This window comes from Excalfactoria chinensis, chromosome 1 (genome assembly GCF_039878825.1).
Source record: "Excalfactoria chinensis isolate bCotChi1 chromosome 1, bCotChi1.hap2, whole genome shotgun sequence".
NCBI lineage: Eukaryota > Metazoa > Chordata > Aves > Galliformes > Phasianidae > Excalfactoria > Excalfactoria chinensis.
The window spans coordinates 49443831-49471170 of record NC_092825.1 but is presented as its reverse complement, the minus strand read 5'-3'; the positions used below and the strand labels follow the sequence as shown (position 1 = coordinate 49471170).

Sequence of the window (27340 nt, the reverse complement as noted above, 5' to 3'; positions counted from 1 at the left end):
GTGCAGTAAATAGCTGAGAGTCCAGATGCTGTCATATATGCTAAACTAATACACCATAGGCTGGGTCAAGGACATTTCATTTGACTCATGATATCTGAGAAATGAGTAAGATTTTAAGCCAGCACGGGAAGACTGGTCACTGTTTTAGTGTCCTAGGCAAGCAAGTAGGGAAAAGGAGGCATTTGTAGGAGGATGAGCTGAGTTCCTCTTTCTGCTCTTTCATGCCATTCAATCTCCAACTGATTTTCAAATCAGGAATCGTGAGCAAAAAGGCAAGCCCTTTTCTTAAATAGGCTGTTTCCATCCCAGGTGTACATTCATGACATCATTTTTTTTTTCTCTTTCCCTCAATAGCATGCTCATTTCCTCTCAGCACACAAATTACCCTCTCTCTCATTCTGACTAAGCAGAAAATGGGAAGAAATTATTCAATATGATCCCATTCAGAAATTCAGACACTGACAGAACCCAAAAGAAGAGAAGATGGTGATGCTGCCTTTGGCCAGAGCAGCACCTCTCAATGCATGCTGAATTTATGGGCAAGGTGTCTTTCCTGCAAGAAAAGATCTCTTGCATCCATGCAGCAGCTGCCTCCTCATCAGGCAGTGAGAAGAGTGAGATCTTCCTTCACACACATGTCACCAGTGAGGCACTGGGGATGCAGAAGGATGCGCTGGGAACAAAGAAAAACACTTCTCTACCTTTTCCATTTCATCAGAACAAAAGACTCTCTCTTGTCTAACCTGTTGCCCAGGGAGAAGCTTGATTAATAAAATCAGTTAATTAAACAGACTTTGTTATAACTGTCTGCCTCACTTTTTTTTTTTTTAACCTTTCATTGTTCTTCTTCCACTTAACTACCCACCCCCATCCCTTTACCAGTATTTGGAATCTGGAAAAAGCCGAAAGCCTTTCATCTTATCAGATGTGTTTTATTGCCCCCTGGTTACACAGTAATTTTGGTCTCCGCTCAATTAAGAGGTCATATGATGGGATATCAGCTCAAGAATTGTCAGTTCATTGGACAAATAAGGCAGGGCCTGCCGATACAGTAATAAGACCTGATAACGAAGGCACAGAGGAGAACCAGAAGGAAAGACACAACCGTAACAATCTAAAAGGTGAGGGGCAATCCCAGAAGGACACACAAAATACCACGGTGGGACAGAGAGAGGGAAGGAACAGGAGTGTGTCTAACCACACATTCTTCCCAAAATAAAAATTAACAAGAAGACAGAGAGGCCTCAGGGGTGGAATCATTGGCATTTATCAGCAATCTCTGGGGAATCTTCTACCCCCACAATGGACTCCTGGCTGGGAGGCATAGACAGCTGGTGGGATGATTATACAGCTAGATTGTTTGGGAAAGAAAATCATGTTTTATCTCTAGGAGTAGAGGTGGGGGGTAGAGGGCACTAATTCCTGTTCCTAAGCGTGTTGCAAACAGCCTCTTTTTCTCTTGTGACTGATAAGGTGGGACGATGTTGAAAAGCACCTGTTTGGAAAGTTCAAAGGGTTTCCAGAGTGAGAGAAAAGAATTTGAACCAAAGCTGGTGGCTATGAGGGAGAGCTGAAGGATAACCTGTGAAGTGCTGGTAAGGGAGGTTTCGATGTGTGATACCTCCTTGTATGTGAGAGAAGTTTACCAAATGTCTGGTTTGCTAGTAAGCAGCACGAAGGACAAGTATTTGTCATGCCAACTATTTTCTTAAGTTCGTAATAGCACAAAATCAAACAAGTCGTCAAGGATTGCAGCCTGAAACTAGAAAAGGAAGATAACTGCCCCAGGAACAGGATTTACCAACATGAAACAATTCTTCAAGGGCTTTTTTCACCTGGATCTGTGAGAAGTACACCTCCTCCAGGGATGGCAATGCAATTGCTCAGAGCTTTGTAAATCTGCTCCGACCTGGGGCTGTTTGGAAGTGGGTGGGGTTGGTGAGACTTTTCACCTCCAGCTTCTGATGCTGGCTTCCCCAGGCACGGAAGCACAGCTCTAGATCCCAAGCTGGCCAGCAGAGAGGAGCAGGCACGTGTGCTCACTTCAGGGTTGCCTCAGTTTCTTCTTCGTATGCTCCTGCAGGTTGACTAGGCACAAGTAGGGAAAGGTGCACACCTTCCCAGCTGCATGTTTCTTGGGGTTCATCGAGAGCAGGGTGAGCAGGAGAAGGCTGTCTACCCTGGGGCTGCTCTGGCAGAAAGATGATGGACCCCTGTGAATGTGCCAGCCAGAGGAAGCCCAGCCTATCCTTTTCCATTGAGGAGATCTTAAAGAAACCTTCTGCCAGTACCACCAGCAATGAAACCAGGAACAGGAATAACTATGCTGAGAGATCTCCAGCTCTAAAAGCAGAATCACCGTGGACCTTTGGTAAGTACAAGTTCACATAATGAAAACTTACCTTTGGTTTTTGTTGTTGTTTTTTTAACCACTAAAACCACCTGGTTTGATTAGATAGAATTTTTATTCTTAAATTCTTCAGGAATTTGGAATTTCCCCAGTCAGACGCAAATAATTCATTACATTACAGAAATTATCGCTAAGAATTAATTTCCTTTTAACCTCCCAGCAGATTGGGCTCTGCTGTCAGTCTTTGAAGGGATTTTGTACCATCCAGTGTCAGTGGAGAAATGGGTACGCAACTTGAACAGTCATTGCAGGTAGCTCTTTTCAGTAACAGTGAGGTGTCCTTATTGAAAACAAATAGATCATCCTGTTCATTTCCCTTTAAAAAGCATAGGTCTAATCTTAATTTTTAAAAAAAAAAAAAAAAAGGGGGGGGGGGGAGGCAGGGAGGAGGAAAGTATTGCTTCTCACAAGGAAAGAGAGATTGAAACTCAGGAAGCTGCCCTAAAAGTGCTGCAACTTAATGAAGATGATTGAGTTTCATTTATATGAAGATCTGTGGTCTGGAGTGTTAGTCAGATTTCATTTAGTATCATTTTCTGATAAATCTGACCACTCATGCTCAGACAGGAGAAATGGTCTGTAAGGGTATTGGTAGCTAAGGTGTTTTAGAACTCAGTCACTAGAACAAGAAAAGAAAAATCATTTGTGTTTAATCATTTTTGCTTATCGTCAAGGACACTAGGCCTTTTCATGTTCTAAATAAAACCAACCAGTATTTAACTGGCATGACTTTGACCATAGCAAAGCAGCAGTACATTAGCCTTTTTGACTTGAGTTTCCTCAGTTAATTCGGCTATCAGTGAACTTCTACCCCTTCTGAAACTGTCTCCGTTTTTTTTCTTAATAAAGATCAATGACCAGCAATTTCTGGATCTAGTATTTATTATCCTTTTTTAATCTACACTTTCCATGAGACAGAGGTGTTTTATGTATGCAGGCATTTTCACTTAACTGAAAAAAAAAATGATCATAAGTTTTGATGGAAGATTTTCATTCACTTCTTGCTTAACTGCCTTCAACAAAGCTAAATGACGCACTTTATTTTTTGTTACACAAAGAAATTCTTTGTGGATTACTTCCCCATTTCCCTGAACATTGGATGAACTATCAGTAAGATAGTCTTTTTCTAAGGACTTGATGGTTCAAGTAATTGTTGCTTCGTGGTGTAGGGAGCCTGCTTTGGCAGGGGGGTTGGACTCAATGATCTGTAGAGGTCCCTTCCAACCCCTACAATTCTGTGATTCTGTGATTCTTATTCACATAGTTTCAGCTCTTTTTATGTCCAAGTGGAATTCTGATCTGGACGGGAAAGAAAACAAGATCTAAATCAGGAAGGGAGGTACAGAAAAGTGAGCACCAGATCCAGGCTATTTTTTCATTATGGTCCTGAAACACAGAACTTTCTAGACTGCAGGAGTGGACAAGGACGTAGCTGATGTTGGTACAAGCATAAGAGGACCCACATGACAAAGGAGAACAGTTACCAGATTGCCTAGTGGGAGGAAGTGCTTCTATGAGCATTGTGGGAGCGGGATTCTGTGAGTTGAAAGTCCTTTCCAAAAGGCCCATGGCCATCACTTTGCTCTATTGGATCCAGAGTGAAACATACAATATCACAGAAAACAGACAGTGCTGTTCATGGATTACAAAATTGCATTTAAACAACATGAGACTCCTCTCCGGAAACAAAAAAAAAAAAAAAAGAACATTGCAGACAGGATCAATTAAACTAAGTCTGTTTCATGATCAGTAAGTTGAAGATGACCAGCCCTGTTTTGCAGTGCGTCTCAGCTAAGTGTGCCACTCCATGCTCAAGAACTGACAAAACAGTATGTGGAACATGGCAGGTTCTGGGAATTGCTTTACTGTACTGACAGTGTAGTCTGATTCCAAACTGCTCCACATGAGAGTGGAGTCAGGTTTTCACTTTGAAAGTGATGCAGACAGAACAGCTTGGATTTGCCTTTGACTTCACATCATCATCCAGCCAGGGGCTAGCTTACCAAGAGAATACAGTGTCCCTTCTATTCTCTGCTGGAAAGTAAGGCTGGATTAATTTACTTGAGGCAGTGTAAAACATTGACTAATTAAAGAGGCATGCATATATGCATGAATATTCACCTACCTCTCTCTAAAACTGAGAAAACATAGGAAAGATGTACAGAAATTCCAAAGTTTTGTTCTACATTGTTGTTGCAGTTGATCAAAGAACTTAAAATATAGAATGAAAAAGCAGATTTTCACTGTTAGTTTATTGCTAACACCAAAGAGATACCTAAGCTTATTACTCTTTACCTTCCCAGCAGAACTGCCAATGTTTTGCAGATAGAGTTTATTTCAACATCGTAACACTGTGCACTGTACATCTCAGGATACTTGCTGTGTTTCATCAAAGTCATCCAACTTCATGTCATTTAACACTGGCATTAAACAAATTATGTAAGTATTTAGCCATGTATAATTTGGCTGAAGTCAGGGAAATGAAAAGAGCTAGGGAACTAGGTGGAAATTCCAGGATAGGATACAAATCCAGCTGCTCTCTCAGAACAGCTCAACAGCAGCAAAGAAGGAAGTACTAAGGTCAGGGCTGAGTCACATCTTACTGTAGATTTCCCACCTCCCATATGTTATGCGTCTGAGCCAAGCTATGATTTACGAGAGTCAGAGATGTCTCATACACATACCCATATCTCCCATGAAGTAGATACCCAGGCTAGAAACAATTGTCCAGCCAGTCTGTTGATCTAGGCAGTCTGGAGACCAAGGTCACACTGATCCTAACTCTGGGTTCAAGTGTTGAGAAGAATTGAGAATCTTCTGGTAGAACCAGAAGATTCAGAATGTCAGAAATGGGGGACACGGTCATAGTTTACCCTGGAGTCCTTTTCCAAGGCAACTCAGGGCACAAGACCAGATGCCCACAAGAAGTTAGTTCTAACTTAAGTTGCATGACAAAAAGAATGTGGTGTACAGTGACAGCAACTCATGGAAAGCTGGGGCAGTAGTTGATCACATCAAAGAAGATTTCTGGGTCTCATTCCTAAGTTTACATATTTTTGTAATGGTATCTTCATTGTGATTTGGAATAACGAGTGTAGTCTTCCAACAAGCCTGTTTGAAGTATTGGGTATTTGTGTGATTACTACACAAAACATGACTGCCAGGTGTCCTGGAACTGCAGTTGTTGGCCTGAAGTCTACTGAAAGTTTTGAGTTTTTGAGAGACTCCTACAAAGTTAAAAAGGGAATGGTGAACAAGGAGACGTTTTAGTATTCAGCCTGTTTCTCCCCTCTAATTTTTTTCACAGTGCCTGGAAAGAGTAACCATGGTCTTTGCAAGGGGCACAAATAAACACTCAGCAAGTACTGGTCTCCTCCCTAGTGTCAAATCTTTCATTTTAATGAGCACAGACTAACAGGTGTGTTTTAGAAAAAGGGCTGGTCTGCTAAACGAGTCACTCATCTGTTAAGTGAATTGGCCCTTCTTCTGAAATCCCTGGGAATTTGATTTTAATGTGCTTGAAAGTACATCTGAAATAATTGTTCATTACTCCCCCAGTTTCTGTCAGTGAGGTTCCACCAACAGGAGGTCTTTTGTCAAGGCAAGGAGAGCTTGGGTTAAGTACACTACACCTGGGAAATTAATAGTAAAAGCAGTAATAGATGCAGTAATTATGTTATTTTGTCGGCATTATGCCCTGTTGTGTTAAGGATATGCAAATTAATATGAATTCAACTGCCGCTTCACACACAAGTGTCAATATGGTGAATATTTACTTCACCCATAGCAACACTCCACCCAGATTTGTTGTGAAAGAGTAAACAGAAGATGGAGGCATATAACTGAATAGATACCATCTGGCCAATATCAACAATTCACCCCACCTTTCACAAGAAAAACATATCTACCTAAAAAAAGAAGCAAGAGAAAAACAGCAAACAAAAAAAGCTGCTTGCAGTTCTCAGTGACAGATTGGTCCCTATTCACCATCTTAGTAGGACCCTAAAATGCCTGAGGACTTCAACAAGTCAGTTTCTCTCCAGTGATTCCACAAAGAGGCCTAAATAGAACTTAGAGCATTGGAAATAACCTCCTATTTTCAAAAACAAATGTTACATGCTTTCCTGAAATTTTCCATCCTTTCCTACACAGTGAAAGTCAAACCAAAAAGGCCATTTTGGGCCATGAGTCGAAGTCATTTCTGTGCACAGCAGTAGCAAATGTCCCCTGTTGCGTCAGGCCATCTCCACAGCCAGAAGAAATGAAGAAAACTGCAGTACCTGTAGGAAATTTTACCATGCCAATTCACAGATTACTTTTCTGAGCTCTCTGCTATAATCATATGAATATGCATTGAAAAATACTAGCTGGCCTTAAGGGCTACCACTTGCTAGTGCCCTTGCTTGTTGAGATGAGCAAGTACCATAGAAAGCTGCAGTAGGAGGAGTAGGACTAGATTCTGGAACTCTTAACTCTTAGATCTGTGCCTCAAACTCAGTTTCATCCACTTTCAGTCCCCTCCTCCAGAAAGTTCCCTTGATTTTTCCAACCTCTCTGTGAGGTTTATACCACTATAATTTGCTTCTCTGATCTTAATAAGCAGTTACTCCCACTCCTTTCTACCAGTTCATGTAGACATTGGTATTTTCCCATCTGCCTTGGACAGTCTCCCTTTCCCTCCTTGGTTTGTCTTTGTCAGTCTATGATTGTTCTATATGTATTAATATGTCCATTGTTATGTCCATCATTACGGTATGTGAGTATATCAGGGAAATACTCCAAGCAGGAAAAGTTGTGTGTGGAAGATAAAGACTTGAGAAAAATAATAATAATAATTTGGAAAATTCCAGTGTAATTCTTAGGAAGGCTTAATGACTTCTTCTAAAAGCACCTTGCTCAGGCACCCTTGTATTCTTCATTACTGTAGGATGAAAGTGCTGTCAATTTTGTAACATTTTTGTCTTTACAGCATCCCATCTGGCAACAGAGTGCAGCTAGACCTTAATTTAGTGATGGAGGACTGAGATAGAAATCCTAAGAATATACACTAACACTGACATCATCTTAGTTTTTGAGCAAATTATCTAATCCCAGATCCATACCAGTGTCCATTTCCAGATCTATTCTTCTCCCTTATCCCATGAATGTCGCTCACAACTCCATATATCTTCCAACCAGAAAACTCTAAATGAATTGATCCTAAATGAATTAAAGGAGTCCCATTTTGCGTGATATGCCTGGAAAACAGAGGTGGGACTTATACCACACTTTTAAGGTCAGCATGGCTGGACATATGCAGTTGTACTTCCCCAGTTTCCCTGGAGATCTGAGATAGTTTGAAAAGATAACATTTGAATAAGCATTCATCACTGAAAAGAAATTTTGGCTAATTTCCAGAGCTCCTGTGACTGCATTTTCTTCATGTCAGTGTCATCCCTCTGTACAGTTCCTATTGTCTATGTTTCTACTGAGGGCAGATTTGGCCACTTCATCTCCAGATGTTATAATTATCATTGCTTCAAGGCTGGTTAGAAATAGAACTTGCTATTTGTTCAGAAAATAAAACTTTGACAACTCTAAAAAGTTAGATGATTTGCCAGAGCTATATCCTGAACCAGAAATGAAGTAGGTATTAGAATCTGAGTTTCTGCCAGCACAGCCTATTTGGGGCCATGCCCACTGCTGTTGGAATACGAGAGAGGCAAGCAGAATTACTTAATGTGCTGGGACTCCCAGAGCCTAGATGTGAGTGACTGCTCAGTCCACGATTATGCTAATATTTTAATGTTCTTTGGTATTAATAACTGATCTGTGCTGTAACATTAGCTTCAGTGCAGTGTTAACCATGGAACCTAAATTTCACAAAGTTTGTTGAGTTTATGCGTTGCCTCTTACTCTGCCCTTCCAAGCAAAGAAGTCCAGGCAAGGAGGAAAATCAGATCAAAATCTAGGTTTGCCCATTCAAGCAGCAGAGACCCAATTATCTTATTTCCAGACAGTCATGACTGAGCCTTGAGATTAGCCTTAACTTCCACTGAATGTTTGCAATGCACTATGCACCAGTGTCATCTGTCACAAAGGTAGATGGGAAATGTTGACTCAGCCTGGGCAAAGGCTACCATTAGAATGAGGTGATACCTAAATCTGAGCAGCAAGCTGGTCACAGGTACAGAAAAGGACAAAAGGTCCTGGACCAGGAAAGACACTGACTTTTAACCTGCTCTACGGCCTGTCTTCCTATACAATAGATATATCTACAGCTGTTAAAGAAAGGATTAGAATCTAAAAGCATTTGGCATCCAGAAAATTCTATGGCAATCTTGCTGACAGATTTCTAGAGCAGCTCCACATTTGCTGCATTTCTGGGTTCTTCAGAAAAGGTAGCCGGTGGCTTGATTCCTGGCATGGAGACTGATCTTTCTTGATCTTCTGGCTGTGTCTCCTTATTTCTACACTCATATTTTGAACATGAAGAAAGCAAGGGAAAGATTAGAATCTGGGGGATGAATTCACCAGGATCACGCCCCTGGCAATCTGGGGGGTCTTCCTAACAATGATGTAAAACACAGAGTAAGTTCATTTTAGCTATGATCTAGCTGTATTGGTATGGTATCTAGACCAGACATGTTTCTTTCTTTCACCCTTACAGGGAAGTGCACCTAATTACATTTGATTTCTCAAAGCTTTGTTGTACTGTGTCCTTCACAGAGTTCAGCAGCAGGAGTCAATTACAGAATGACTTCCCCTCAGATAAAATGCTTCTCCCTGCCATGTGTGCTACCCCCATGGCCAGAGCAAAGAAGATGCAGTCAGCTCACTGCAGGAGAGCTACTGACAGCCCAGCTTCCTTCCTGGGTGAGGACATAGGACGTGAACAACTGGAAGGCAAAAGAAAACATGAGGAAGAGGAAGATCAACTGTGTGATTTCCCAGTGGACCATCCACTTCATGGTGAGTGCCTCCAGACCAAAACGTTTTCCTAGAGTACTCAAAATGATAGCTGTTATCCCACATGTTGATATGCAACAACAGACATCACTAATATTTCTACTCAAAGATCCTGCCTGAGTCACAGGTGTGATTCACCTGTACAATTCAGGGGATGACCTGATGGAAAAGAGATCTGAGGAGAAGGACCTGGGTATGCTGATGGGTAACAGGTTGGCTATGAACCAGCATTGTACCTTCGTGGACTAGAAGGCCAGTGGTAAATAAAGGTGCATTACAAAGAACTTGGCCAGTGGGTCAGGGGAGGTGATCCTCCCCCTCTGCTCTGCTCTGCTGAAGCCACATCTGGAGTTCTGTGTCCACTTCTGAGCTTCCCAGTTCAAGAAAGACAGGGAATTTCTAGAGTGTGCCAAGCAGAGGGACATCAAGATGATGGAGGTCTGGAGCACCTCCCTCAGGAGGAAAGCTCTGGGACTGTTTAGTCTGGGAAGACTGAGGAGGGATATAATTACTGTTCATAAATATCTAATGCATGGGAGTCAAGTTTATTGGGCCAGACTCTTATCAGTGGTATGCAACAATAGAACAAGTGCCAATGGAACTGGAACACAAGAAGTTCCAGGCAAGAACTTATTTACTTTGAGGGTTACAGAGCACAGGAACAGGCTGTCCAACCAGTTTATGGAGTCTCCTTCTCTGGAGATGTTCAAGACCTGCCTGGATGCTTTCCTGTGTGACCTACTGTAGGAAACCTGCTTGAGCAGGGAGTTGGACTTGATGATCTCTGGAGGTCCCTTCCAACCCCTATGATTTTCTGTGATTCTGTGTGTGATTCTTCAGCCTAACCATCAGAGGGCCTGCCCTCTGAGCTAAGTTGTAGCTCAGGCTTGTCAACCCTATCAGTTTTTATGACAAGGACTCCTTTGGGGGTTTATTGCCCTCCTACTTTGAGTGGCAATCTACAGAGCTAGCAGGAAAACCATGACACAGGTATTGCACAACTTGAGGAGCAAGGCTGCCGAACATGCCGAATCAGCTTGATGCCCTGCACACACCCTGGACCCATAGCACAGGTGGTAAACAGGTCAGCAGCACACACACAAGCAAACAGGCAATGGGCAATAGTTCTGGCATGTAGGATGTGACAAATGCTGCTTTAAGTTTGTTGAGTTTCCAGAAAGGTTAATGTGGACAATAGTACTACACTTCAGAAAACAGCCTCTTAGTAACAGTAGCAAGATCTTTCTTTCCCACATGGCTTGTCTTGTGAGAACCTGCTGTCACCTCCTCCTTCTCCACAAGACAGCCTGTCTTGATGCAGAGAGGAGCACTGTAAGATAAGTGAATATTTTAGCCAACTTTCTTCTTATAAGTTGCAGGCAGTCAATGACAGGAAGGCAAAATCCCGTGTTGCATCCTCAAGGAGGGGTCAGGGAAGCTCATCTCTGGCATACAAAGCTGCCTGTGAATGTTGAAAAGGAGAGTATTTTGGGCAGGAGGGAGTCCCCAGCCATGGGGAAGATACTTTCCCAGTGTGGCAGAGGAGGTAGGCAAGTGTCCCAGCTCAGCATTTAGCCTCATTGACTGACACAGTGGTTGGTACCCACCTGATAAGCAAAGCGGGAGAAAGCATGTAATTACCTGTATAAAACTGAGCTGGGTTGAGCTGACCCTTTCAATGACAACTTGTATTTTAAAGGCATTTTAAACAAAATCCCTCTGTTCCCTGGAGGCAGTGGGGTTTTGAAACCAAGCAGAGCTTTAATGATGTGCCATTTTCTAGGCTACTGGTTCCTGCAGTTGCTGAGTCTTTGATAGAAACTGGCTGAAGGAGAGGGAGGAACCAAAAGCACTGGATTGGCATTTTCCCCACAGTGCACAAACAATGATGTTTCGGATCCTGTTCACACACTGTGTCATTCTTAACAGAGAGCTGGAGGCCTGGGTTTAAAATCCTTTTCAGCATCATAAGCTCCAGTCTCCATCCTCCACTCTGCTAATGGAAAAGAGCAGGCAGTTCTTTTTCTCCTGCCTCAGCTGCAGCTGGAGTTGCCTTTTCTAGTTGTGGTCAGCAGCAGATCCTCCAGGAGAGGTAGGCAGGCATCATCCCCAACAGCTAATAGCAAACAAACTTCTCTTACCATGTCTAGTGACTTTGTGTTCCAGGTGTGCTTTTGGCACAGTCACTACAGGCTGGTTACATAGAACCTGAAAGCACTCATAGAATCATAGAATCATTAAGGTTAGAAAAGATCTCTAATATCACCCAGTCAAACCATCAGCCCATCCCCACCATGTCCATCATCCATGTCCCTCAGTGCCACATCCACAAGTTTCTGGAACACCTCCAGGGACGGTGACTGCACCCCCTCCCTGGGCAGCCTGTGCCACTGCAGCACCGCTCTTTTGGAGATTTTTCCTAATACCCGACCTGACCCTCACCTGAAACAACCTGAGGCCATTACCTCTTGTTCTGTCATTGTTACTAGGGAGAAGGGGTCGACTCCCACCTCACCCCAACCTCCTTTCAGGTCGTTGTAGAGAGCAGTGAGGTCTTCCCTGAGCCTTCTCCAGATTGAACAACCTCCATTCCTTCAGCCATTCCCCATCACACTTGTGCTCCAGACCCCTTGTAGTTCCGTTGCCCTTTTCTGGACACACTCCATGGCCTCCATGTCTCTCTGGTAGTGAGGAGCCAAAAACAACACTGCACATGAGATGCGACCTCATGAGTGCCAAGTACAGAGCTTGCTAGGAAGACATCTTGGTGGTGTCAAAGGATAACATCAGCCTCACCAGTAGGAGAGCCTTCTGACATGGAAGATGAGTCTCTCACCCCTCTATCTGTATAAAATATCTACACAATTTGTGAGAAAAGGCACAAGACTCTGACTGAATAGACACACTTGTGCAGATGTCAGGGAGCAGAAGAGATCAAGCATGCAATAAAATCACTTCAAAATAGGGAGAGATGGGTTTTGTTTGATGCTTCTTTGGATAGGATGAAAAAGATGAGGAGGGGAGTATGACAGTACATACTTCATGAGCAGACAGTTTGAGATAGCAGGAGGACTCCAACAGTGCCCCTTGAGTTTGGATTTGGAGTATATTTCCAGGCAAGTCCATAACACTGCAGTATTCCTAAAAACTTGCTTTTCCCACAAGATGGCTTCTGCAACTAAATGGGTTAGAAATGCAGTGTCATTTAAACCAAATAGATTTATGCCCTTATCACAAAGCACTTCTTGCACTTTGAACTCAGAGGCTGTGTTGTAAGTGAAAAAAAAAAAAAAAAAGAAGAAAAAAAAAAGATCCCTCCTATGTTAGAGATACACAAGCAGTGCCATTTAATTTTGCTGAGCCCCCATTTGAATTTGGAAGATTTCATCCAGCACATGAATACTTCCACCTGTGGCAAACTGCATGAAAAACTCAGTGAAACCTTTTCCGAAAACCCAGAACTCAGAAGCAGCATTGGCACAACCCAATTTAGAAAGAGACCGTACTGAGAGAAACTTTACTTTGGAGCTGTAGTTGTAGATGGCTGCCATTTTGCTATATGCAACCACCGTCACTGCTGGTGTCTCTTAGGAACAAGCAGAGCAAACTCTTGCAGCCATCAGTCAGCATCATAGCACCAAAACCATGTCAACACCCAAGTTAAATACTGAGCACTCATTTTCTTTTCAGTTCCTCCTCTCCACCCTGTATGAAACCCTTGTGACTTAACATTTAACCTATGCCAGCTCCTGTTGCAGAATCCCAGCTTGATTCGGTTTCTCGTGGGCAATTCTTCTACAGTGCATTTCACTCAGACTGAGTCTGGCTATATAACATTTGTGTTTGTGTGTCTCCTGTAACTTTATACAACCAAATGCAGTGGGTGAGTGTTCCCAGAAATGCAATTATTTCATAAGGTTTTAAGCATGGGTAATTATTTCAGTGCTCTGCTCCAGCCAGGGAACAGTCATTGCCTCAAAGAAGGCAGATAGTAGCATCATCTTAATACACTGGCAGATGCCCAGTCTTCTGGGACTTATTCTCTGGGCAGTAGTTCAAGCACAAGGTAGATCAGGCTTCCACAAATGAGGCTGGCTCCTAATTTCAGCAGGAACTGAGGAATTCAGGACATGGAACAACGAGACAGTGTTATTTCATGCAGCTCACGTCACCATTTTTCACTGTAGAGGATCCTGCCACCGTGAGTAAAAGTTATTCAAGTATTTCTATAGCAGAAACCCTCTGCTCATTGCTGATTGGAAACTCAAAGATCTTTTTATTACTCTTACAGATTAATTTTAATCATAAAATATTTGATCCCAAGGCATATTGACAAGTTCTGGAGGCATTATCATGAAGACAATAGAAAATACGGAGATTATCCCAGTTCTGGAAAAATTCCGGCATAAGCCATGTCCCTTCTGCATTGATGCCAGTGTCAGGCATCTTTAGTTTGGTGTTTATGCTTTCTCTGAAGCCATAAATTCATTTGTTCTGTTCATTTGCAAACGATATGGTCAAATCCATGTACTTCTGTGAAATGGCATGTTTACCACTCACAGAACAGTCCTTTCCCCAATATGCTGACTTATCTTAACGCATTTATAAAACTCCTGAAAGACACTGAAGCACTGTAGAATCACAATTCCAGATAAATATCTGCTGCCCAGAATATGCCAGTGGGACTGAGAAAAAGGGCAGAATCATCCCATTGTCCTGAATAATGAAATGAAGCAATTTGAAATGAAGAGGAAAAGCAGCTCCTTCTTTTCTGGGAATTTCAGATCCAAAGGGCACATTACATAGGAGATAGAGGTTAATTTGCTCCTGCAAGTCCAATCTGTGTAACGTGACCACTTGTAAAGTTGATGGGACATCTTGATAAATTTACTTCAAAGGTCTTAGAAGTACTTATTGGCTTCTCCCAAATTGTCTGAGAGCTTTTCTTTACACCCCTAGGATCTGGTGCTTTTAATTACTGTTCTTTAATATTGATGGCAAGCCTTTTACCTACTGTATGACCAAATGCTTGATGCTGAAATTAGAAACAGCAAACACTGTGTACTGAAATAATGATGGAAATAGGCTTTCTTGGAGGGAGCACAGACACTGAGGCAGGGATGTAAACAAGTGTGCCTGATTGATGTCTCGAGGTTTGCACAGATACAAGTAATCACAAAGAGCAGGAATAAAGCAGAAAACAGGCTGTCAGTGCAACCTGACATAAGCTTGTTTTTCTCCACGGGCAGACAGCTGGGTTCTGACAAAGGTCAGTGACCAGAGAGTGTGGGGGAGAGCAATGGGGAACCTGTATGCAACGCTGAGAGCCATTGCTAAATTACTGTGCTGTACTTTATCGTCATCTCTTTGCTGGTGGATGGGATAGGTTAAAGTTGGAAGGGAGTCAGGCTGATGGTGAGTAGCATCCCCAACAACAAACTGTCCACATGAATGGTTTGACGTGTGTCATTTAAGGGCAAGATTGGTGGTAGGTGGACAGTTGGACTAGATGATCTTAGAGGTCTTTACCAACCTTAATGATTATGTTGTTCTATCTCCCTGCCAGCTCCTCCAAAAATCAGACTGAGAAATTCCTGCAGCCACTGCTGGCTTAGTATTCTTAGCATAACTGTTTGCACTGCCCACAGCCTGCACCTCTCTGCATTTCAGCCTTGCTGTCAAGTGATTAGGCACTGCACTGTGCCGTAGAGTGAGCACAGCTCTTTGTCAGGGAATTGCAGACCGAACAGGGGGAAGTCAAGCCTTTAAAAGTTCCAGTCCTGCTGCTGTACGCTGACTTCTGCCACGCCTCAGTGGCCAGCAGCTGGATGCTAAATGCTACATTTCAGTGGCAGGAGTCTCTATCCAGAGCACAGTGTATACATACAATTAGGATCAATCTCACTAGCTGTGCCAGTCCATCTTGAATGTGGCAACAAAACCACTTTAGTAAAGATTAGCTTCAGTGCCACATTCCCACCTAAATAAATACAGCACAAGCACTTTTGAAAGTCTTGAAACACCACTTCAGCTAGGAGAGGGACTGCCAGGGCAGTACCCAGACAAGCATGTTTTGTCCTGATGCCATCAGCACACTGTAGTAACTCTGTTTTAGAGTTACAATTGCTTTGCTATTGGCTTGACCAACATGAGCAGAATGTCACCATGGGGGAACAGTGACCAGAAAAGTCACTGGAAGGGACCAGCTGGGTGGCTCAAATATCTGTAATTGATCAAATTAAAAAGAAGAGAGAGTGTTTTTCTTTCAAAGAGGCTGAAAGAAAAAACAGAATTCAACAAGATATAATCAAGCTCTTTGTCAAGGTTCCTGAGTTTCCTTCTGAGAAACAAGGGATGTAGGAATTTTTGTTACACTGAGAAAAACATATTTCCGAGGATATGAAGCTGAAGTCACCACTTGCTTATGTAACTGCTTTCTCTCTTCTTGTCAAAGCAGCAGCAAAATCTTTGAAGCTGGTTATCACATACTGTGATGGAGGGTCTGTCTGGAAATGACAGAGGATTGCAGCAAGATAAACTGATCCCACCAGTTTTCACCTGCCTAGATTACATACTTCAAAACACATGCGTCGGCACTGACTAGTAGCCCTTTTTTGGGATTTTTGTTCCTTATCTCTCTAGCGAATGCTCCTAGTAATGAGATCAAGTAGGCTTGATACAGTCTTAGCCTGCTAAGAGGCTAAGTGTAAATGGGAGTTGCAACTGCAGCATTGCAGAGATAACACTTGTTTAGCTGTTTTGGGTATGCAGGTGAGGCTGTAGTCTATTTGTCTGCTACAAACCACAGTCCAGAATGGATTTGCCAAAGTAGTGTTAGTGTGGATGCAAAGGTTTTACTTAGCAAACTTGGGTACAAGCACTAATCTTCAGTATTTATTTGCTCATACCTTTAATACCTTGCAGCTGTGTTACAGTGGGTGGTGAAAATGAGCCATTATACACTAAGCTAAGCTAAAGTGATGTAAACAAGCAATTGAAAATTAAACTCCTTCAGCTATGAGTAGTATAAAGCCTTAAATTGCCTTGCTTTTTAGGAAAGGAGTGACAGAGGCGGATATTTGATGACCAAATTTCACAATGACTTCTGGAAACCAAGTTGTCCAACTCCAACTTTAAGTAGGACCAGCTTAGGTCAGATTGCTCACTCCTTTGCCTAGTCAGGCTTGGAATATCTCCAAGGATAGAGACTTCAGACCCTCTGCAGGACTATATCCCCAGATCACACTACATCATGGTGAAAATATTTTTTCCTATTACCTAATCAAAATTTTCCTTGCTGCAGTTTCTACCAATTGATCTTATCCTTTAACAGCATGCCTTTAAGAAAAATCGGTATTTCAACAAAGCTCAAGTGCTTCAACTTGCTCCAAGTCTGACCTAGTAATAAAGCCAGATCTGCAGAGGACAAATGTGCCTGTTACTGAATTTAAAGAAGCTGTACTGCTTTATCAGCGTGGAGCATCTAGCCCTTCCAATGTCAACAGTAAGGCAATGTATAGACAGCTGTATTTTTAAACACCTGCAAATGCTGACATATCTAGCTGCCTGGTATTTCCAGGCTTGGTTTCAGCAGTCAGCTAACCTGTAAATGACTTTCACAGAGCATAAAAGCACACTTGAATATCCCAGCTTTTACATAGAAAATAGCTCAGGAAACTCAGACAAAGTCTTATTTCCCCAGAGACTCTAAAGCTACGTTTGCAAAGCCAATGTTAGACTTCCAACACTTTCTAGTCTTACATCTTCCACCCACATTCTTTATTAGACAGTAATTCTGAATGCCGTTGTTTGCTATGGGATCTCTAAGCAAAGGTCCCAAGGCAAAGAGAAGTATCAAAGCTACAGTCACAGAAAGTTTCATCTTGCAAGAGAAAATGTTAACATACAAGCCCAGATTTTTTATATATTTTTCATGGATTTTTTTTGTCTTTTTTTTTTTTTTTTTTTTTTTTTTAATCAAAAGTAGAATGACTGATTACTTATAGAAAAATATGCACTTTATACTGGCAGAAGCCTTGATTACTTCACAGGAGTCTCTATTGTTAGCAATTTAATTTCATTTCCACTTGAAATCAAAGCCTGTCCTTCAGTCTCTACTGTCCTAATGCCTGACCTCCTGTTATTTTATTTTGTTCAATCTGATGAGAGCAAACTTTGAAAAACCAGGTTCCAGAAGTGGCACTTATGAGCACTATGTAGATCTTTCCCTTCCATAAAAGTCTTGTCTGTGAAACAGTTCAACATGCCCTTTCAAGAAGGAAAAATATGGAAAAGATGAGAGACAGAGTGTTTCTTTTTCCTGTCATTGAGATATCTGGGTTGTTTTCATATCAAAAATGCTGAGAGGAGACACTCAAAACTCATGAACCCATTCTCTTTTAAACTGCACTGTCCATTCCTGAATGTCTCTTAGCTGTCGGTGGGAAGGACAATCTGGCAGATCCTTTCCCTGTCCCCTCTATAGCACAATTTGAAATATTGAATGGTTCAAGGCAGTCTATCAGACTTACAGGTACTATAAGATGTTCAATTCTCACTACATTTCTTCTCACATATACATCTCCTATGCGCATCCTTTGTCTTCTCATTCTCATATATTCTCTGTAGGATAGACTTTGCAGCTCCTTCCAGACTCGTGTTCTTCACTACCAAGTCTTCTATATCCCATCCCTGTAGAGATAGTATTGTATTGCTTGTTACAGATGATTTCTTGCATCTGTCCAGGTTGATTAATCCAATAAACTCTGCACCAGCTATCCTGCCAGCACCCAGAAATTCTTAAGCAGATAGCCCAGGACAGATATTTACATCATCATCTTTGTCTACAATGTGTACAAATATTCTGTCAAGGGAGAAGTCCTGCAGCTAGCAAGGTCAGGTAATGTAAAACATTCTTTTCTAGCTCAAGTAATATTCTCTGGTATGGGAACTAAAGGTCTTGCCTTCAGTTTTTATTTCACCTGTATGGTGCTTACTGATAAGAACTACTGATTGCTGTTTATATGGTGTCCACTCTGGTGGGATCAGATCCAGATGGCCTTTGACAATCACTTAATTCTCATCATGGGCCACTTCAGCCATTCTTGCCATTCTTATTCTATAGAGTCTGGTCAACATATGAGATAGAAGGGCCTATAGTGGATTAAATAATTATTTGTGTATTCTGATGGAATACTAAAAACAAAAACAAAAAAAACACTTTTCATTTGAGATAACATGTTAGATTTAAAAATGTAGGGAGTTTCTCTGCATAGTTATCCAATTATATTGTAGTTCACTGAAATAGGAATTAAAAAACAGACAAAAAAAAAAAAAAAAAAAAACAAAAACCCTAAGCTAAAAACACATGGGTCTTTTTCTTTGCTAATTCTGAAATCTTTGGGGAGGTAGTTGTGTTTGTTTGTTTCTCCTGAAGGCTTTATGTTTGCTAGAAGTTACATAGATTGACATGCAATACAAAGCTTGGCAGGACATGAACTCTGCTAGTATTCCAGAAGTTTATGTTGGGACCATATAAAAAAGGAGGTAGTTACATTTTAGCTTGGATCACTTGCTCCCCCCATGTAAATGTTGGAGGTAGACTGCAGTTTCTCCCAGGTTTGGAGAACAATCTCTCACTCCAGCAAAAGGCAGGAGCTCAGATCAGTTTTCAGTGAGACATGCAGGACGTTGCAGGAAGGCCTCAAATTTCTGAGACCATTACAAAATCAGGGCAAAAAAATTGTTTTCTGGACCCACTATGTGAATTGCCCTGTGCTATAGAAATATGAATACTGTATATTGTAAAGATAAAAATGTAGCAGAGAGATTCATTACTGTATGACAGAACATAATGTATTTGACAAAATATCACCTTGGTACTCAATCTTACCTGTCTGCAGTATCTCCAAGGAAGATATGGAAGACAATCCTCACAGAGAGGTGTGAGGTGAAAATCTTTCACGCAAGAAATGCTGTGGACTAATTTAGTACTATCTTATCCTCAAGGACATGTCTTGAAATTCATATTCTCAGTACTGATAGTTTATATTGCCCTTCTCAATTCATACTGCAATAAATCCCTCTTTTCTTACAGCCATCTTTTGGGAAGGTTCGATCAATGCAACTTTGTAATTAGAGCTTCTGGAAGAGGATGACCATTTTTATCTTCAGTATATATACAAAAAATACTTCTCATTTCAAATCTCTTCCCTGGTAGCATCAGCAAGATTCAATTTAAATGACATTTTTCCCTTGGGGCTGAAGCCAGGTCTGCTGTTTAATGAGTAGTACTTCGATAGGCCAGTGAAAAGACTAATGATATGGATTTAACTCAGTTGGACATAAGCATTATTAGGTTGTTCCTGAGATATGGGAATATTGACAGTGTTTATGATAAATGACTCTCCTCAGTTATTCTTTCATGAATGATCTCCTTATCAATATAACTGAAGTATTTTAAAAAGGGGAAGCATTCAGAATGGATCGTACTTACTTACAGGTTCCCAAATATTGCATCTCAGGCATCTTCCTACAAATCAATGGGCAGAATTTTTTATTCCTTATACTCTGTGTCAACAGAATCACAATAAAATTTCCACGACAGAATGGAAAATGTCATATTCTGGTTGGGGTAGGTCCTGATTTATATTGTCTGAGGTGTTTAGTTACCTTTTCACTGATTTAGACCCAACTAGGAATAGTTTACGCTAATGCTAAAAAGGAATAAAATGTAATTTTTGTCGAGGGAGTAAGCTAACTGTCTTTGGGTAACTGTTCCCAGTAAGAAATGAATGCATCTAGTTACATCATATGCATTGGTAGTTGTCATCAGATCGTGGATAGCCAAAAGCAGTTATTCAAAAAGGGGGTTTTCTTCAGCAACATTGTGTCAATGCCAATTACTTCAGGTTGTTGAGTAGCAAGTTCATCAAGGACAATACTGAGGTTTGAAATTTTATCCTCCTACCAAGCTGCAGTCAGGTCAGAAGAAGAAATAACTGTGACTCACAGTGCTTGGGGCATGGCTTTTTGCACTGCTCATTCAGTGTCAGCAGGAACATTCTCCATTTGTGCATCAGAGAGGATTCCAGACATGGGATGAGGCTGAGCTCCATGTTCTGCAGATCAGTTGACTTACTGTTTAGTTTCTGTTCTCACACTCCATGCAAGACATCAGTCCTTCAGCATCATTTAAAACCAATCCAGACTTTATTCTAACTTACATCAGGTGGCATACATAGTTCATGATCTACATAAAATACCCTTATGTGGGAGGGCATTTTAAAAATACTGTAGGAGTGCTCAGTGGAAAGCCTGTTTGTGAGGTCACACTGGAGCAGTCTAAAAACTCATTTAAATATGTAATTTCTCAGCAGATTTGACCTAGTGTGCCACAGGTTTCTGAAGCTGGCTATTCTAATGTTCTTGTTCTCCAACCATGAATCACTCCAACACTGGCTGTAGCTTAAAGTGGCTTGAACTAGTGTGGCACTGGCAAAGAATGTTATGGGGCAAGAAACTGCTGGAGATGTGCAGTGACAAGGTGATATGGGAAAGAAGTTACTAGTGCTCTGGGGTAAAGGGAAGATGGAGATGTTGATTATAAGGTAACTGTCATGAGGCCCAGCAGTTCTTTTTCTGCTTACAAAGGTTACAGTAGTCTAAAAACCGCTTGGCTCAATTTCACAGTCAGTCCCTATCCACAATAATTCAGCAACAACTTTTAAGGCAACAGTGAACATGTCCACACAAACAGAGCCAAGGAGCATAAGGAAGCAAAGAACAACTGCAGTCTTTGTAGTAGATCTCAGTAACCTTGCAAAGACTTAGATAAATATCCTGAAGAAATAGTTTGAGAACAAGGGCCTTGGTCTAGAGAGGGGAAGCAGGCCAGGCCTGACACAGTTTATCTGTGGACAAAGGTTTCCACATTCATTCATTATCCCTTCACTGCCCAACAAGATTCATGGCATCCCAAGTGGGGAGAAATACATTTTAAGTCCAAGGAAAATACGGACTTCTATTTTATTTAACAAATAGCCGCAGATGACCTTGAATATTCAAACCACCTCAGAGCTTAGGGAAATTGTAGTAACACCAGAATGACAGTAAAAGATAGTCATGGAAGATTTATAAGCTTGAAGAAAAATGGTGATATGTCACAGGCACAAGAACAGCACCAAGACAAAATGGAGTATCTACTTATTTATTGTTTTTACATTAAGAATTTGCTCACAAATAGTTAATAAAGGATTACAAATTAGCAACAATTGTTGCATGCATGTGACAGATGAGCAACAAAGATCAAAGGTTCATCCAACACTAAAGGACTCTGATGACAAAATCATTGCAGAGATAACGTGGTTAAAATGCATTTTGTTTTTAAAATACGTTTATTTCTGCAGTTGTTGACAGGCAGTGAATCAGAGGAATTAGCACTGCATGTGGACACTGTTCATTTTCTTTTTGAATGCTAAAGTCCACATTTCTTGTTGGGTCAGGTGACACACATCGGAGGTATATACATCTCTAGAAGGTGTTGGAGATGCCATCCCAACTGCACAGCAATTTGTAGAAATTTCTGTATCTCTGAATCTTCTTGTGGTTCTCTGGCTATTTCCATTGAAATTCAATATATATTTCCTTCTTTGCACAGTTGAGAGAAAAGGGAAACGGAGAATCCGGACAACATTCACAGCTGAGCAGCTTCAGGAACTTGAGAAGATTTTCCAAGTGACTCACTACCCAGATGTCCATATTCGCAATCAGTTGGCAGCAAAGATTAACCTACCAGAAGCCAGAGTTCAGGTACATTATGTCTCCAGAGGCTAAGCTCACTGCATCAATTCTTCACTCAGGATATATTCTAAATATGCCATGCCTGAGTGACAACGTTAATGAAATATGTGATCTCTGTGTTGCTTTACATGGGAGGCCAGAGTCATTATTCTCCTTTTACAAATAGGGTAAAAAGCATTTGTCACCCAGCTGGGATTAACCAAATGAGATTAATCAAAGGGTTAACAGGTGGTTTAAGTATATTAAATGCATTGCAAGTAGAAGTTACAGATGGTTATAAGCAACCTGTTGGACTCTGTAGCAACGGAACAGCCATTTATGAAAAAAATATATATCGATTTATCAACCTTTTATAGGGCAACATAATTCATTGCAATTCACATTGTCCCACTTCCACAGGTTTTCAAAAAAGTGAAAATAACTACCCAAATGAAAATGTTTTTTAATGTCTTGTAATTTGAGATCACAGACTATAAATGCCCTGACTGTAATTTCAGTTCAGGGAAACTAATCTAGCTTCCCCCAGCTGTAATATCATCTTGATGACAGAGCTTAACATTGACCCCATATGTCTGCTGTATGTGAAATATGCTGCATTGAAATATACATATCACTGGATTTTGGAATTTGGTATTCTATTTAGAACAGTTGTGATGATTTTTGGAGTTTCTGTACTTGTCATAATTCTGGAGTCACCAGTGTATTTCTATGTATGTATCCCACTCTAACAATCTAAGTTCACCATAGAGCATTTTATTGACTATGACATGCCTGGGACTATGGACTAACTGTGATGATACTGCTTCAGAGTAAAGAGACAGGGAACACTGGAACAGCACAGCTGCAGTGTTCCCACTAGCAATATCTGTGCACCCATAACACATCTCCAATGGCATGAAGCATGAGATGGGCTACTGGCCAGTGTTCCTGAAAATCAAACCACATGAAAGAACAGAACCATCTTCCATGTAAAAAATAAATAAATAAATAAATAATAATAATAATAATTTATAATCTGTAGAGAAAAAGAAAGAAGGAAATAAGCTCAGTTATTGTGGGAAACGTCAACCTGAAATGTAGAAGAAAGAAGAAAAAGCCCATCTGAATTCCAGATAGCAAATTCCCTATGCAGACAGGGAATCTGGCATGGAAGTTCTCCATCTTTCTTGACTGATAAAGGGAAATTGGCTACAGGACTAAGAACTAGTGGTAACTTAAGTACGAGATTATTTTAATTCTGATAGTATTTGTTATATATAAACAAAAAAAGGAGTGTGCAGAATTCACATACGTTCTTTATGCTTTGAAATGAAAGCTTTAGCAAGGCTAAAATCAGATATAAATCAAATCACCTCGAAGAATTTAACCAAAAAAAAAAAGTGAGAAATCACAGCAGTAACCATGTGAAACATTTCATAACCGTGTGAAAAGCCAATCTAGAAACAAATCTGTGATTCTTGCAGAACAGTTCAAGTGGACAAATGGAAAAACAATATTATACATGTGCGTGCCTACTTGCAACACAAATGAAAAAGGCTAGATGAGTAAATATTAGAAACAGGAAGTTATAAAAATGAATAAGCAGTGCAAAATTATACAGGCCGAATCTGTAGTCAAAAAAGTAAAGGAAACTCAATAAAAGAAAATTCTGAGCAAAAAAAGAATTAAAAAATAAAAATAAAAAATGAAGTGAACAATTATATTGATCTGCTACTCTATAGACATAGCGGGACTGTCAAGGATAATGCAGAAATGGCAGATCTCTGTCCTTGGAAATATGTCAGATGAGGTGGTGGTAACATGATGGTTATGAGACACTTTCCATTGGGATGACATTGAACAGCAGCTGCAGCCTGACATTTTGAAATCCAAAATCTGTGTGACTTGCTTCTAGTAGCTATTTAAAAGCTGCTTGAGAAGCATCTTGGGTCATCAGTTTGATATTCAGTCAGTCTTGGAGCCCAGGAGATATTTCAGGACCTGGAAGAGAGCTAATATTGTGTCAGTGTTTAGAAGTGTAAACAGAATGACCAGATAATGATTGACCTGTGAGACAAACATTGATTTTGGCAAAACAGTGATAAAGCTGATATGAGCCTCTGTTAATGATGAATTAAAAGAAGAGTAATATAGTTAATGCTTTTCATCATTGGCTTATGGAAAATGAATGTTGTCAAACTCATCTTTTTTTTTATTAATTATAGATTTGATTGATAGAATTAATAACATTGAGGACATGTGATTGCAAGGACCTTGCCTTGGTCTTACGCTGCTCTTGGATTAAGATCAAGATGCCATGTGCTAGTACACAAGAAGTTGAATGTGCAACAGGTGTCCAATCACAAATGAGGACATTTCAAAGGAGGTCTCTCATAGAAACCATTTACTGACACAAAGGTCAATTTGTACTGCATAATCAGTAAAATCTTTAATAATAAAGTTATGAAATAGTAAGAAGATAGGGGACTGGTAAATAAGGAAAAAGTTGATTCTCTAGTACAGCGTGTTCTGTCTCATTAGTCATAGGTCTGCAGGAGAATAATATGGGTACAAGCACAGAGTAACAGACAGAAGCTGTTCCTGCAACATGGGGCACACCAACCTCCCTCTGCACTCTTTTAGCCCTTGTTTCCTCAAATATCCGTTTGATCACCCTCCTTCATCCTGCTCCCAACAAATGCTACTGCTGAGAGGGCAAATGAGTGCTTTGTGAAGTCTCAGGCAAGATTAAGGAGATAGATGATCCTGGCTTTAGCACCAGTGTCATTTTCACAAGCACACGTGAGAATGCTGTGCTTTGTCTCTGTGCCAGTTCAAAAGCACTGGAAAACAGCAGGTTAATAGTAAGCAGAGAAAGAGTAGTATCAGTAGGTTGTTATATGTGGTGGATAAAACTTGGAGGAATAGGCTTAAATCCCAGTAGGGCAAAACCATGACAAAGGTGCGCACTGAGAAATCATTCCAAGGGTGGGGGTGTTAGAGAGCCAGTTGGGCAAAATGGTTTTGGTTTGGGTTCTAAGCACAGCTGTGCCAATATTAAATAATAAGAAGAAATCCCTCAAGTGAGTGCTTTATCCAACGTGAAGACTTTGGAAAGAACACTTAAAAGGTTGAATTTTTGGCTTCAGTACACTGCTGTACCCTCAATCACTTATTGGTGATAAAGAGGAATCATTTCAAGGTACTGTTTCACCATATAACTTCTGCCTGCTCGAAAGGGAATAGAGCAGTTCATACAGACTAAGCAGTTCTCAAACACATGCAAACCCAGATAAACAAGTCTGTCCTTTCAGTAACCTCAGATAGTGCTAACTGTCAGCAATATAGCACAGGTCTCCTGGCATTCCCATTACTTCCTGGGCAAGAGATGCTGAAATAATTGAGCTGTTCATTATCAGATTTAAAATGCATATATATTTACAACCAACACCATCTGTTTTTGATCCCTAACACCTTGTGTTCACTTGAGCCACTTGCCAAGTAAGAAATGCTTACATTCAAACAATAAGTTCCTAAGCCAGGTGGTCTACAATGGAAAGGGAATCCAACTTTCACAACATTGCAACAAAATCTACTACTTTGGCTACACAGCTGATACTTTTGTGCCTCAGCCAGAAGCCAGACAGGTCAAATAAACTGACAGATGAAAGAAACTGCCTTGAGAAAACTGGTTGCTCGTTGCCGTGGGCAAAAGATATGGCAGATAACAATGAGAGCGCTGAGTGATTCAAAAGGTGGCATCTTCTTGGATCTTTTGCTTAGGAGCCTTACATGAATTTCAGAATGTCACAAGCCAAATACAGGAAAAACCCTGTCACCGTATCTCAACTGGTGACGTGGTCTTTATTACCTTATATATTTATATATTATAATATTTATTTTTAGAATATGCGATTCTGTGAGAGAAAAGTGGCTGTTCCAATCATGCAGAGATTCTACTTGCTATGCAAAATGCAAGAGGTGCTGTGTCAAACACAATGTTTTCCTTTAGGTTCAGCCTCTGTTTATGCTGAGCTAGAGGTCAATGTTCTCTGAACCTCACTTGAACAGAAAAATTAGCTGGATGTGAGCAATTCCTTCTGTAACAGCTACTCATTTCTGCATCCTTTCTTGCCTGTATCCAGATCTGGTTCCAGAACCAGAGAGCCAAGTGGAGGAAACACGAAAAATTTGGCAACTTTGGAGGCCTTCAGCATCTGACAGAAGTTGATTTCATTCCTGCTCCCAAGTCAGATATCACAGTGAGTACTGGTAGCTATGTATAAAGCCAGTGAGGGGAGACAGCTATCCTTCGCCAGATCAACTCGTCACATGGGACTATCCAAGAGAGAGAGTCAGAAGGACAAAAAATGGTGATATGATCCAGATAAGTCCCAACAAGTGTTGTCAATGAACATATTCTTTTTAGCAGTAAGTATTATCCCTAAACCTGTTCCATAAATATGCTGTGAGGTCTCTCTTGTGAGGAGGTCCTACCCTATTTTACTACTAACATTTTTACATGGATTTACATTCCCTGTAAATCATGCTTTGGGTCAAAACATCTCTACCACAGCAGGCAATGTCCCAAACTAGAAGGAACAGGACATTTCCAACCACAAAGCTGTATTTCTTTAGACAGTATCTATAAAAAATGTCCAGCCTTGTTAGGCTGATCTGTGTTTTTTGCCCCCAACTGTTGCCCTTTGTAGGCCCAGGACAGTTAGACTAGGCTGGCACACAGAGTCCTTCTCTGTTAGTAGTGTTTCCATAGCTATAACAAAGAATACTTTGCCTTGATCCCTGAGTGACAGCACTTCACTGGGTTTCAGGGAGCCTATTCTACTTTTTTTTCCCTTAATTACTGAGCACCAGGGAAACAACTAAGGTTGACTGCAATTTGTATCTAAATAAAAGTCAAAGTCAGTATTGATTTACCTAAGACTTCATTTTTACTCTTGAAAGGCTCCTAGCTTGATGCCGAGGAAGCTTGCAGCCACCGTCCCTTCCACAGGATACTACTCACCACTGCAAGGGCAGCTGACAACTACTTGGCTGCCCAGCACACTCTCCTACATTCCCCACCACTTGGAGCTGCTGCCTTTCCCAAAACCGTGCTTGTTTTTCAACGTCCTCCCTGCCTACAGTGCACCACACTCCCACAAGATGGAACAGAGCAGTATCTGTGCCAGCTCTACATAG

At 41.0% G+C, this 27340-nt stretch overlaps 1 protein-coding gene across 1 annotated transcript; it reads left to right on the top strand.

The window, feature by feature from the left end:
• Positions 1-2202: 2202 nt before the first annotated feature.
• Positions 2203-27340, top strand: ISX (intestine specific homeobox). Its single transcript, XM_072331637.1, has 5 exons — positions 2203-2371; positions 9119-9361; positions 22017-22168; positions 26284-26400; positions 27104-27340. Exons 1-5 carry the CDS (start codon positions 2203-2205, stop codon positions 27338-27340), a joined length of 918 nt encoding a protein of 305 aa, XP_072187738.1.

Coding starts and splice junctions, on each gene's coding strand:
- ISX (XM_072331637.1), top strand. CDS start 2,203: ATGATGGACCCCTGTGAATGTGCCAGCCAGAGGAAGCCCAGCCTATCC. Junction 9,362..22,016: donor AGTGGACCATCCACTTCATG/GTGAGTGCCTCC, acceptor TTCTTTGCACAG/TTGAGAGAAAAGGGAAACGG. Junction 26,401..27,103: donor CTCCCAAGTCAGATATCACA/GTGAGTACTGGT, acceptor TACTCTTGAAAG/GCTCCTAGCTTGATGCCGAG.